The 13,941-nt window shown below is 39.1% G+C and overlaps 1 protein-coding gene across 2 annotated transcripts in view; it reads right to left on the minus strand.

Annotated features, from left to right (window-relative positions):
- Nucleotides 1-706: 706 nt before the first annotated feature.
- Nucleotides 707-13,941, minus strand: part of arhgef10la (Rho guanine nucleotide exchange factor (GEF) 10-like a) — a 117,536-nt gene continuing 104,301 nt past the window's right edge. For both annotated transcript variants that reach the window (XM_053316116.1, XM_053316115.1), the window contains exons 24-26: nucleotides 9,140-9,311; nucleotides 4,875-4,997; nucleotides 707-4,294 (exon numbers count right to left, since the gene is read on the minus strand). In XM_053316116.1, the coding sequence (XP_053172091.1) occupies nucleotides 3,744-4,294; nucleotides 4,875-4,997; nucleotides 9,140-9,311 (846 nt within the window). In that variant the 3' untranslated portion in view covers nucleotides 707-3,743. The remainder of the gene's footprint in view (nucleotides 4,295-4,874; nucleotides 4,998-9,139; nucleotides 9,312-13,941) is intronic.

The following is a 13,941-nucleotide window of genomic DNA, read 5'->3' on the forward strand; positions in this document are numbered from 1 at the left end:
GTGTAAAATCATTATCATAATATTGCTTTACAAATGCTTTAATATCTTTAATCCTGAACCACTGTATCTTTCACATCAAGTGTGTTCTTAATGATTCTAAATCAGTCATATAAAAAAGATCACACTCAAACTCATGTTCAAAGATATTTTAATTTAGCATAAGCTTGTTAGACAATGTTTAGACATTTAACATGTACTGTACCAAAAGACACAAGCGCTGTGTTTCCATATGCCTTCAATGGCATAAGTGTAATACTTTATCAATGCTTAAAAGATAACTATTGCCAAGTTAAAGGAACAGTTAGACATTTTAGGAAACATACTTTTTTTATATGCTTTCTTGCTAAGAGTTAGATATAAAGATTGATATTACTCTCATGTATGTATGTTATATACTTAGCTTAACACAAAGACTGGAAACAGGTGGAAACAACAGGCATGGCTGTAACAAGATCCAACTACCAGAACCTCTAAAGCTTAATAATTAACATGTTTTATATAATTAGTTTAATCCAAACAAAAAACAAACTGTAAAAATGACACACTGACTTTACAAGACCTTTTTTCCTCAACAGGTCTCAACAGGTTTCCCAGAAATTGCTTCCAGCGAATAAATAGTCACAGACATAACCCTCCATTAAACCACAACTTAATATTTTTACACTCTGCTGTTATTAAAGATTAAACAAACAAGGTATAATGTAGTACGAACATGTTTTCTCTCAAACTTCCAGTCCTTGTGCTTTTTGCAGCGAGGTGTGACCTGTGTGACCTGTGTGAGCTTCTAAAGCAAGTCCATCAAAATGAAAACATGTCATACAGATATTCTTTAGTACAAGTACACAGATCATTTGCCTCCATTACCTTGATGAAGGCAAGGTAAGACAGCCACTTAAGTGTGTAGCAGAGAAGAGTTGTGCAACATTTAGTTTTGATTTAACCTCATATTTAAGTACTTTCAATCTTTATGTACATCTTGGCAAGAAAATAAATGAGCAAATTTCTCAAAATGTCTAAATTTCTTCAGAGCTGGTCTTTTAATTGCTGATATCTGGAAACACATTGAAATTGCTACAATGAAGTCTTACAATGAAACATGAGCCCTCAGACAGTGTGCAAGTGTAAACAAGCCTACTCTTCAATTATCAATCACTTCATGTGGTTGCCAAAAAGTACAATAGCGTATGAGCATGGAAGATGGTCTGTTAACAGTAAGAGATGTTTACAACAGACAGTGTGGGTAATAACTTCCTGTCTGCTTGTTTCTGGCTAATACAAGAGTTTGTTTAAAACCTGTATGATAATCTGACTGCTTGTCAGTCTTTTTCTAATTTTTAGCAACTGTGCTACATCTCAGAGATTAACTTTGTGAGTACGTTATCATAACAGATAGAAACAAGGACCGAACCTGGAAAAAAGAAAATCCAATTTGTAATAAACTGGTATTATCCTTTAACATCACAGGAATTACTGCTTAAAATTGTTTCACTCTCATCTAAAACATCAACACTGTTACAGAGTCCGCTTTATAAAAAGGGATATTGGTTTAATTACAGTAGTATAGTAGCAGTTTCTAATTAGTAGTACAGTACGACCAGTCATGAGTATTAATATTCTGCGCATGGATAATACTTAGTACACATGTAGTGTAAGCAAATGAAATGTATGAGTGTCCATCAAAGGTCAAGATACTTTTGAGATTAAATCTCAGCTGTTGGCGGATAAGCTTGAGGAACAGTTCAACAATGCAAATTCTATGGTGGCTTCTGTGAAGGAGTCATGTATATTTCATTAGGTTTCTCAAGCAGGGATACAAGCTCATCCTGTTATTCAGACTGAACATCTATGACCATGAGGGTGTTGTTTCTCCAGCAGCAATGAATCTCACATGAATAAGAGTATACATTTATGACGTGACACTGAGATTTACATTTAGATGATAGCATTCAAGGAGAGTTTACATCATCTTTTCTTTTTTTTTAATGATCCTGGCAGACAGCAGGATGTTTAAATGCTTTGAATCAAAGTGGTAAGGAGGAGAAGAAAAGGGAAAATAAACCTCAATGTGGCTCAGGGAAATACAAAACATGAACTTTATGCTTCATCTGTGATGAAGGGATAAGGCGAGAATCCATGTGTGGTGGAAAGGCTAAGTAGACACAGACGTGGAGAACAATGATATACAATAACCTTCACTATTGCTCGGTTTATTGAAAATCCTCAAAGCCATGTTCATAGTCGGATGGCCTCCATCTACATGATTACCAAACAAAAATGGAGATGCGAGATTTTCTTCTAACAGTGATGACAACTTGTTTATCTGAATCCTCATATCCTCATCATAAAATATTAATGTCTGCATTAAACTCCAAGTGTTTACCAAAAACACTATGATGACAGAGGGAAAACAAGTGTTTATGGACAAGGTTTAAATGACTCAGTGGCCTTGCTAATGTCACAAATAATATACATCAATGTACAGTGTGTTAACTGTAATAGGGGCTCATCTTAATCAACTCAGATGCTATTGAAAATGTAGTGAGAATGATGAGTGCATGTAAATATGCTCATTTCTCTTAGGTAGGTTATCTCTGTTGAGACATAGCCAACAGCAGTTTGGATGGCTGCAGCATTTATTACATCATCTGCTTATAGAGTTTAGCTTTTAACTGGAGCTTCCAGCTAATGTGAGTTGTGTATTAAGAAGGCGGTGAACACATTTGCTTTATGCTGATGATAGATGACAGTGAATAATGAAAGATATCTGTCATTTACATAATTTGGACAAGATAATACTTTAAAATGTGATACTGAGAAGATTCTTTTCCTCAAATTAAACTGTAATAATTACAGGATTTCTACAGTGCAAACATAGATTCTGCTATATAAAGCAATGACTTCTTCTCTCCCACCTTTTGATTTTGCAAACAGCAAAAAAAAATCCCAGTTAGTTTTGATGATTTTATGGTCAGTCTGCACTAACATGACCCACCTCAAGTAATCCATGGTAAGCTCTCGGAAGCAAGTCATTTTTTTGTTACCAAACGTTTTTGCGATAGCTGCAGCAAAACCAGAAAAATTAAGTTCTTTTTTTTTTTTAAAGAGAGCCCAGATTCAATTTTGAGACACAATAGAAGGTATCTTACATTCACATTGTATGGGATGAGAGAATGGCTGGCAAAGCTAATAAAGTGATGCTAATGTGCTTTGTGATGCGTTGGTAGTCCCCAGCTTTCAGCTCTTAACAGATGGGATCTCTCTCGCAGGATCAGATAAAAGATGTCCATCTCTAACTCTGCAGAGCATGGCGGATTCAACAAAGGCTGCCTCTCAAAGGCATGCTGTCCATGGGTGCTCACACAGAAGTCCTTCACATACAAGAAATGTGGCAGAGCACACACAGCAATGATGAGGTTCAATTGAGGCATATTAATCTTAACTAAGGCAGGAAGAGGAGCCAGATCAAAATAACCACAAGGAACTAATCTGTGGCGGCCTCTGTCACTGCTGGGAAGATGATGACGTACAGTCCTTACCATTCAAATGTTCTATCGGCTGACAGTACCTCTGGTGAAGAGCATATAGCTTCCTTATTCCACATGCTAAATTATTAGATGTCAAGTTCTGTAATAGTGGCAACACCCTCTCAACACATATTCAAATCCCTTGAATTTATGGAACAGGTGACTCAAGGCTAAGCTGGGATCTATAAATAAGCTTCACCTTGCCATATATTTTCCATATCACACTGTCAGTGGGAGCTGCCATACCATTAGAATATTCTCTAAAGCCTCCCCACTTGTCCTAGTACCTGCTGGTGCACCTTCTTTCAGTCTACGGAAGCCTTTGCCTCCAGAGATAACAGCTGCAGAAATCACCCTGTCTCTGCGTCCCCCGTCCCTCTCAGAAGGACGCCCCCGAACCCACATTTCTGGGTCATCACTGAGCTCATATATAGATCCATCTTCCACACTGTGTTCCAAAGACTCCAGGGAGGAGTCTGACGCCTCATCGCCCAGTGCTGTTAAAGGCCGCCCAGGCAGCCCTGATGTGGAGCGCAGCTTGTATTGCAGCAGAACACCACGTCCTTTGCCTCTCGCCTCTCCCTGGTAGGAACTGGAGTGTTGTAGGGATTCCTGAGAGGAGGTGTCACTGCGGTCTTCACCTCCACAGGCAGAGTCTGGGCCATCAGCGATGGAATCCCTCTTCAGAAGTTCTGGAGAGAGGGTGCTGGTGGTGGCTACCAGGAAGTCCACAGAGCCATAGTGGGCATTTAGAGAGACCATTCCCTTTCCTGTAGGGGGCAGGCAACAAAAATATTCAAATGTAGAGAGACTACAAATACTATACGTCTACAGGGCAAGTATTACAGTATCAGTGACATCAGTTAATGGAAATGATCATGCAAGTCACAGCTTGAATTGTGTGCACTGACAAGAATTGAATCATTTGTTATCAACACTTTCACTGTAATTATTTATGATAATTCTACTGCTGTAACTGTAATGATAGTAGCTACATGCTGTGGTGTGTTTACACATTTTCAATAAAGTAGTCTGGAATAAGATGGTCATGAAGTGAGGTTTGCGCAAGTGGGAAACTAACAACCTCATTCACTTGGCATAATAAACAAACCAGTGCCAGGCAGTTTTTAAATTACCCTTGCAAGAATGTATACAGTATGATTTGTGTGTTGGCTGCCCTGTAATATTTGCACTGATTCCCACAGCCCCAAGAAAAATGTGAAGTGTGACCTCAATAATGGGCAGTGCAGAGTAATTTTCTATAGTGAAAAAAAAAAAACCTCTCCGTTTTTCTTTTGACCTCTCAAGAGCCTGTTCAATCACATTCAGCCACCTCCCTCTGATCCATACCTGTTATTTTGGGGATGCCCTCCAGTTTGGGGACTGGAAGAGTGATAATTAAGCCTTGGGCAGTACCAACCCATAGCAACCCCTGGCAAATTAGGAGACTTGTGACTCGTATGTTCTTTTGACCTGCAATATAGAAAACATTGAGAGAAAATTGAATTCAGTTTTTTTTAGCCACCTTTTATTATAGAATGACACATGCTGCAGCTCTAAATTACAACAATGATGGTGCCTTTTGGAAGAATAATATACAGTATATTTCCCTGATGACAACTTTGATAGACTGGAAGGTTTATATTTCATAGAGTGAATTATGAACTTCTATTGATTGCGTTATTACCTGAAGTTCTTCCAAATTGTGTGTTTAGCAATAATCTGGGTAAGTCTAGCATGATGAACACAACATGATAGCATGAAAAAGTAAAACATACTTTTATTGTTGGTTATCAGTGTTAGCTTTGGGTAGGGTTTAAGCTCTGTGATCAATCTGTATTTGACAAGCTTAACACATGCACAGCACATCCACCTGAGGGTCTGTGTTACATAAGATTATGAAAAATTGGATTTGTCTACTTGCTACTGACCCAGTTGAAAGGAAAACTCATAAAAGCGCAAAGTTGGAAACAAGACTTTTTGAACTTGGTATATTACACATTTCTGTTTTAGATTTCAGTGGTTTTGAAATATTTAGATTCAAAGTTCAAAACGGATATGTAGGGAAGTTCTTGCTAAAATGACAGACATCCTAAGGTACTTCAAATGCAGACATTACAGTCCTTTCAAAACGGGTAAGGCCCTGATGCCCATGGTGCACTCACACAGGAGCATTAAATCTGACCTTTTCTCAGGCCTGGGTGGATGTGAACTGTCAGAGCTTAAGTGACATTTTCCTGATCCTTTTGGTTCTTTTGCTGCAGGTATTACAGCTAAACCCCTCAACTGCTAGAGTTTAGTGCCCTTCGTAAACACTGAACAAACTTAACTTCAACACGGAAAACAGGTCTGATCTTAACTGACAATTAAGAGCGTGGACAGCTTTAAAATAGTTTAGACAGAATATTATAATACAAAGAAGAGATTTTTAAAGACTTTTAAATTAAGTTTAATGTTTAGTCATGTAAAATATAACAGATATCAATCACAAGCATATTATTATCAGACTTTGAATGGACATAAAGTAAAATTAGTAGATATTATTTAGCTATTAGCTATTTAAAAGATTTCTGATACTCACACTTAAGAGACAAGTAAAAGTTAAGTAGCCTTGGTAACATACTCTGATATTTTAGAAATACCTGAATGTCTTTACCTCATCATACATGCACATTGAGCATCCATGAGTTGTCTGTAAGTAGTATGTACTTACAATAGCAAGCGACTTTATCATTGAAAAAAAAATGAGAATACCTAGTGTTTTAAGTGAACCCGCTGATAGGAAAAATAGATGAATAGTGTTGTATGTACTGTATGGTTGTTACAGATAATCAGATTCAGTCAGATATAACAAGTTGGTATTAGTTTTTCTTGCAGTTCTCTGTTAATGTGACAGATGAAGAAATCCAGGGAGAATCTCTTCCACCTAATGAAGTGTCTTGATAATCCTTGAGGATTATGCCGTGACTTTCTTTGGATACAGTTAACTATTTTCTTTTCTTTCTTTGTGTGACAGAATCTGATGCAAGAGTCCACATACATTTTCTGATGTGAAGTTTTCCATTGCAGAAATGTTTTTGTATTACTGTCGGAGAAAGGATAATTGCACACTCTTATTATACATGCACATCCTTTGTTTCCAGTTAACAAAGGGGTGAAAAACATTGTTTGTTGCGGATTTATTTTCGCATTCCTTCTGTGGTCCCTCAGCTCTTGGCTCCCATTGTGGCCTAGTTATCTATAGAACCATTTATCATAATATCCATGGCAACCATAATTGAATTACACCAGCACTCATGTGATCACAACTAAAGAGAATGCTCATTTACATGTGTAGCTGTATTTACATGTTTGTTCTGTATCATGCTCAGATTATTATGATTTGCATTATGAGTGGCTCAACAGTGTCATTAATTAATTCATTTCACTACGCAGAGATGAATCCACCCTAAAAGGAAGCTGATACGGTGGAGGTAGAGCAGAGGAGCGCATTCAGCTAACAGAGAGCAGAGCCCTTTAGGGGGAGACCTTGGAGGGTCACAGCAACGAGTTAGATGCTGGGAAAAAGGCCTTTATCTCCAAACTGTCTGCCACCTGCTCATATTGCCTCAGAGACTATTTGTACTTTGGTTAGAGAGCTTAAGTGAGAGAGTGATGCTCATGAACACCCACTCTTGGGTTACCATGAAATCTGAAGTTAAGTCTGAAGATGTGGGCGCCGGGCATTGTCTATAAGAACAGCGATAAAGACGGATAATGACAAAGGCACTTGAGATTAAGGAGGTATAGCTTAACCTCAAGCAATCTTGCACCTCCAATTTTTGCAGCAATGCACACACTCCGCGGTGTGTCATGGGTTTATCGTGGGAGCCGGTATTTGCCTTAAAAAAGAAGATGTCTCCCAAGATAAATGTTTCCGTGTGATATGTCACTGAGGACTTTATTTTGGAATATTATTTTTTCACCCTAAGGATAGAACTATTAAAGGCATTAGTAGAGAAGAGATCAGCAGTTTCCTCTGCCTCAGAAACTTCTCTGTTGTTTACTGCAAATGGAATTCCCTGTTGAGTATAAATCACATTAAGGGGAGAGGATTATGGGGTATATCATTACTGCATGTCCCAGCATAATTCAAGGAGAAACCTAGGGAAACAAAGGTCCATTGATAGCGAGAAACTATCAGTATTTCATGAGCAGTATCTATGGTTGTAGAGTGTCGGGGGATCCTCTTTTCTCTTGTGAGCTCCACATATCACAATTTAAGTCAAAGATCCTCTTCCTTTCTGGACCCTAAAGACATGAGCCTAGCCACTTTTTTTTTCCTTTTCACCCCTGTAACTTCCCCAAGGGCCAAGCCTTAAGGCTGCCACCTTCCCTCAAATCTGTTGCATATTTCAAGCAGAAGCACTGGCGCTGGGTGAAAATGACCTCTGGGTCACTGGTTTTCTCCAGATACCATGGCCATAGGAGTCTGTTCTCCTTAAAGTCTCCTCTTGAACAAAAGGGGAAAAAGGGAACTTTGATCTAAAAGAGAAAAGTTTGGTGCCTGAAACACATGCCTGTTTTTATACTTTATTCTTCACTCACAAGAGAAAACCTGTTTTTTTTTCTGATGAGGTGGAGTGCTACCACAGCTTTGAGTATTGCTCTAAATACATCAATCACAGTCTGGTGTGACTCAATGAAAAGGACAACATTTTCTAAATCCAGATGCATTTATACCACTCCCTGAAGCTTAAAATGATTTTCACATGTACTGAATGGGTTGATGGCCCACGTGCAGCAGCCTGAACTTGTCGGAAGCGAGCTCACGCTGTGTCTTATGTATCACCATTAGATAGTTCAAGGTATGCTTCACAGCTATCTAATTTGTTTACCATGGTTATTCCCTCTAAAAAAAGGCAAAAACACCCACACTCGCTGATAAATATTTCATCCATCATGAAGGAAGGCACACAGGAAGTAATGGGCTATCTGTGGCATCCTAAACGGACTGCAGTGAAAAGTAAAAGGGGGGGGGGGGGATTTTAAAGCAGAGCGGATGAGATGAAATGGGGAGTGAGAGGGAGAAAGTGGGACAAATAGAAAGTAATATATTAACTTAAAAGGGGAAGAAAACAGAGAGGTATATGCAGAGAAAAAGAAGTAAAATGGGAATGATACTACAGAAGCACCGACGTTTAATGAACAAGTGTTTCCATGGGAACCCTTAATATGGAAATCGTTAAGGTTGCCATTTAACTGCCTCTCAATGACTTTATTTCTTTTTTTATTAATCCCTATCTCTCACCCCATGGCTCTATTATGACTTTGTGAAGGCCTCAGATGGATACTTATTCAGGTCAGTCCCAGAAGTGCAGGACCCAAGGAGCAAGTTGGACAAGACAAGAATATCATTCTGGGGAGGAGAGCGTCATCAGTTCTTAACTGAGGCTCTTTTTAATACAACAGAGAAAAAACTGACCACAACAAATGAAATAAAACTTTGTTGTACAATTTGGAAGTAGCACACAATAAACTGTCATTAAGAAAAACAGTGATGCAGTATGAGTTATGTGTTTCAGTGGGTTGATCTCTATATATGGAGGTCAAGATCAAGTGTGATGTGTGCATACCAGTGTTCAGCAGTGTTGAGCGTGTGGAGATATTGATTTCCTGCAGAAGCTCCAGTGTTTCAGTATGAAAGAGACGAATGGAGGAACCCTCGGAGAACGCCATCCACACCCCTCCACCGGCGCGTGCCATGTGTGCGACGCTGACCATTGGGTCTGGATGAACTTCAAACTTCTGTAATAAGAACAATAAGACTTTTATTAGAAAGAGGCAACAGAGGAAAAAAAGCAATCATCCACATCATCAACAAAAAAAAATTATGTTCATGATAAAAAACTAAACATTTCCAAAGCTGAAATGTTAGCTCTCTCTGGGATTTTATGCTGGGATAATATTGATATCAAGTTGACATTATTTGGGGGACTTTCCGAAAAACTGTTGAATGTAAAAACAAGAAAAGGCAACATAAAAAGACATTTGAATACAAGTAAGGGTTAAATTAGACATTAAAACAAGCTAAACTAGAATAAGACAGATAACACTGGAATGAAAGTGACAGTACAGTGTAAGATATTAATCAAAAGCTTCAAATTTGATTTAATAAAAGGCAGTGGCAAACTGAAAATTATTCATCCTTGATTTAAAAGAGAAGAGAGTCACAGCGGACCTGCTGTTTTCAGGGAGTTTCCTGGGATTTCCAGATATGTGGTGCATAACAAAGCTAAGTGCTGCTTCTCTATGTTTAGTTTTGTACAGAAAGCAGACTTGCCCCAGATGATCTGACAGGTCTAGATAGTTCATAGTGTAGCAGCAGAAATGATTTTTGGCCCATTCAAACCATTCAGTGTTTTATAAACCAACAATAGTATTAGAAAATCAATTGGTTGACAGACAGGAAGCCAGTGAAAAGATGTGAGAACTGAAGTGATGTAATCCACTTTCTTAGTCTTAGTGCGGACTCGAGCAGCAGCTTTCTGAATCTGATCGATTTTCAGGAGACCTGTAAAGACACCGTTACAGTAGCCGTGTCTACTGAAAATAAGTTTTTCCAAACCCTGCTGAGACATAAGTCCTTTAATCCTTGATATATTCTTCAGGTGTTGTAATTGTTTTAATTGGCTGTTGAAACTCAGGTGTAAGTCCATGACACCAAGATTTCTGGCTTTGTTTGAGATTTTTAACATTATCAACTGGAGCTGGGCATTGGCTTTTAATCTTTCTTCCTTAATTTCAAACACAATTACTTCAGTTTTATCTTTGTTTCTGGCACTTTCTGGCAAATTCTGGCACGATGATTTGTTCAATGTACTTATTCAGTGCTTGTATTGGACCAGATAGTCCCCTGGTGATGTGGTAGTGGATTTGAGTGTTGTCTGCATAATTATGGTAACACATTTTGTTGTTTCCCATAATCTGAGCAAGTAGGAGCATGTACAGTAGAGGCCCACGAATGGAGCCCTGGGGAGCTCCGCATGTCACATTTGTTTGCTTAGATGTGTAATTACCGATAGACAAAAGTAGTTCCTGTCCTTTAAGTAGTATTCAAACCACTTTAGTACTGCATCAGAAAAAATAAAAGGTTTTTGAAAAGTTTTTGCTTTCACTTTATATAAACTTATCAAAAACATACAAATCAGTGCAGGAAATTCACGACTGTGACTTTTCAGCATAGGACACACTTTGACAATACAACTTAATTATTGGTATTCTATTCAAAGTTGATTTACTGCAGTGTTCATCTATATCAAAACATTGTCATAAACCTGCCATGACTGTATCAAGACAAGATGAGGTCAGTAGAGGCCACATGAGTCTCTCAAACAGTGGTTGTGCCACACTCGCTTTTCTATAAATAAAGTCTAACTGTGTCTCCTAATTTTGTAATTTACAGAGTCCCTGACGCACAGGGCATGTTTTTGCATCATCCCCCTGGTTTCTATCTTTTTAAAAGCACAATGGGAAAAGAGAGTTTCAGGCACACAGTCTTAATGAGTAGCTTGAAATAAATGCAATGAGCCTTATCATGGCAACACATACCGCCCCTGCGGTCCAAGGCGTGACAAGGGTTGGTTTGGGCATCATCTTGAAACTCCTATCACTGTCAATGCATGAGTTGCATGAGGCTAGGCAATTAGTCAGTGAGAGCAAGTGAGAGAAGATGAGAACGCACCCCCCCCCCCCCTTCCCCCCTCAACCCAAGTACACCGGCGGACAGGGATTACCACCTGTTTGTGTGCCCTTGCCAGTGGGTCCTCCTTTGTTTGAAATTAGGGAAAAGGAAAGAAGCCTTTGATGTGTTTTCTCTTTTAATTGACTCCTCAGCAGTGTGTACTGCTCCGCCCGGGAAAGACTGTACAGTGCATCTCTTCTTTTTTCAAGTGCAGCCGTCAAAAAATTAGATATCCTTAATGAAATGGCACATTTCACCTTCAACAAACCATTGCAATTCAAATGAGTTGACAAGTTTGTAAAGAAAAAGTACACAGTCCTGCTATACTTTATATGATGCATAATTATCACATTAATCATTATCAAGTGTGGTGGCTCTAAGAGGAACTTCCAGCTAATCACTGCCTGACATCCTGTAATTGTTGAATGCCATCTTGACTACCATATGTTAGAAACCACCTGGAAGGCATTCTGTGATAGACAATGTATATAATACTGTCATCTCAATGGGCTGGGATACACAAGATAAAATAAAGTATATACACATTTTTAGAAATAATGTATTCATAACTTTCAAAAGATATCAATTAACATTTAAGGCAATACAACAAAATAAACGTATCCAAATATTTTACCATCAGCATAGAAACCAAACGTGTTACACGGCCATTGCACTGTGGCAAATGCAAGATAAATAAGTACAAGCCATAACTGTTGCCCCCAGCCAACAACCTAGTATTAGTCTGGTGGATCCAGCATTGCTTACAGAGATGAGGTGGTCAGCGAAGCTTGACAGCAGTAATGTGCCCTCTACACTCAACTCGGCAGTGTCACACTAACAGCAACATCCATCCTATAAACCTTCACCAGCAGCTGGAATAACAGCAGAGATAAAGCCACAAACACTACAGCTGGTCTGAACAGCTCATTAGTCCTTCATTACACCAGGTGACAAGGTGTCTGTGTCCTTTGCTGAGCCCTAAGTCCACATCTCCACTGTTAGCTATGGAGAGGCAGTCAAGTGGACATGTGAGTGATAGGAGTAAGCAGATAGAAAAAGACATAGTAATGGGAAGAGGAAGGAACAAGGCCTGCCAGTCAGTATTGATCAAAGGCTCTATGTCCATGCATGTCCTACTTTGTTAAGGTTTGGCTACATTGGGGAGCAGAGAAAGGGGGTGCCTTAGACCTCTACAGAGTGTTGAAGTTTGTGCTGCTCCGTAACAATGTAGAGATCTGCTTTTAAAACCACAGAAAAAGCTGATAGCAGAGTGTTTGCAATCATGTGCTGCAGGAACAAATGCTGGCATGTGTGAACAAATAGAATTTGTGTAAAAATCAAACAAACAAAGAGCTGCATTATCTCCACATTCAAATCAGCCCCTACTGTGTGACTATCTAGAAAATAAAACATTTGATTGGTTGAGTTTTTCCTAATTTTCTCTCCAATTACGTTGTTTCAAATTCCCATTGTGTGTTTATAATTCCTGCTGCTACCAAGCCCTTTCAGTTGGCCTGATGGGAATGAAAATATGGTTTATCATTGTGTACTTTTTCTGATGAGCCCAGATTTTTTGAAATATTGTTTGTATTTGAATTATATATCATCATGTTGTAGTTGTCATTGCAAGCATGTTAGCATGCTGATATAAGCAGTATCTTAAAGAACAGTGTATCCTTACAGACCAACTATTCAGTCATTTCATTCATCGGGGGCCTGGAGCCAACCAGCTGTCATTGAGTGAGAGGCAGGGTACACCTTGGATAGGCCACCAGTCCATCACAGGGCTAACATATAGAGACAGACAACCATTCACGCTTTCACGCTCACATTCACACATATGGACAATGTAGAGTCAGTTAACCTCCGCCGCATGTTTTTGGTCTTTGGCACGAAGCTGCAGTACCCGGAGAGGAGAACATGCAAACTCCACACAGAAGGGCCCCAGCTGGCCGGCGGGTTCGAACCCTGTGAGGCTACAGTGCTAACCACTACACCACCGTGCCGCCCACAAATCAATGAGTGTGTCTGAAAACCCTGAAGTCAAAAACTGTCAAAAGTATAATTTTAAGGCTTTGTGTGCTTGCAACAGGACATCTGCATCTTAAGACAGATGAAACAGCATCTAAATCCTCACATTCTTTGCAGCACATTTGTCTGTCTCTTTGCTCGCAGCCATTGTATTGTTGAGGTTTTGTCAGCACTATATTTTTATTGTATCCCCACTGGGGTGGAGTGTACATAATCAAATCGTACAAAGCTAAAGAGTACACAGAAATGCGTAAGTAGTGAGGATCCTTTGGGTTCCTGTTACAGGTGAGTTCAACACGGTTGAAAGTATACAACCATGTTTATTTTAAAAAGACTGTAAAATGTTTTATTTGAATAACACTGTATCATCAAGGTATTGACTGTGAAGATTTTAAAACTGACTTGTGTAAAGCAGCAGGGTGCAGGAAGAGCAAAGTCATGGATAAATGATTAAAAAGTACAGCAAATCTAACAAAGCAATAAACATCCACAGAGAAAAACAATGTATAAAAATGAAGTAAATATGAATCCATGACCCTCTAGCCCATTTCCAAGTCATAGAGCTTGGTACGGTGGCCAAGTTATGCTTCTCCAGATTCTGGATATGCACCACAGCCCATGTGAAGCAAGCCCTCATGAGCCCACATTAGTGAGGAAGACAAG

Source organism: Scomber japonicus, chromosome 3 (assembly GCF_027409825.1).
Source record: "Scomber japonicus isolate fScoJap1 chromosome 3, fScoJap1.pri, whole genome shotgun sequence".
Classification (NCBI taxonomy): Eukaryota; Metazoa; Chordata; class Actinopteri; order Scombriformes; family Scombridae; genus Scomber; species Scomber japonicus.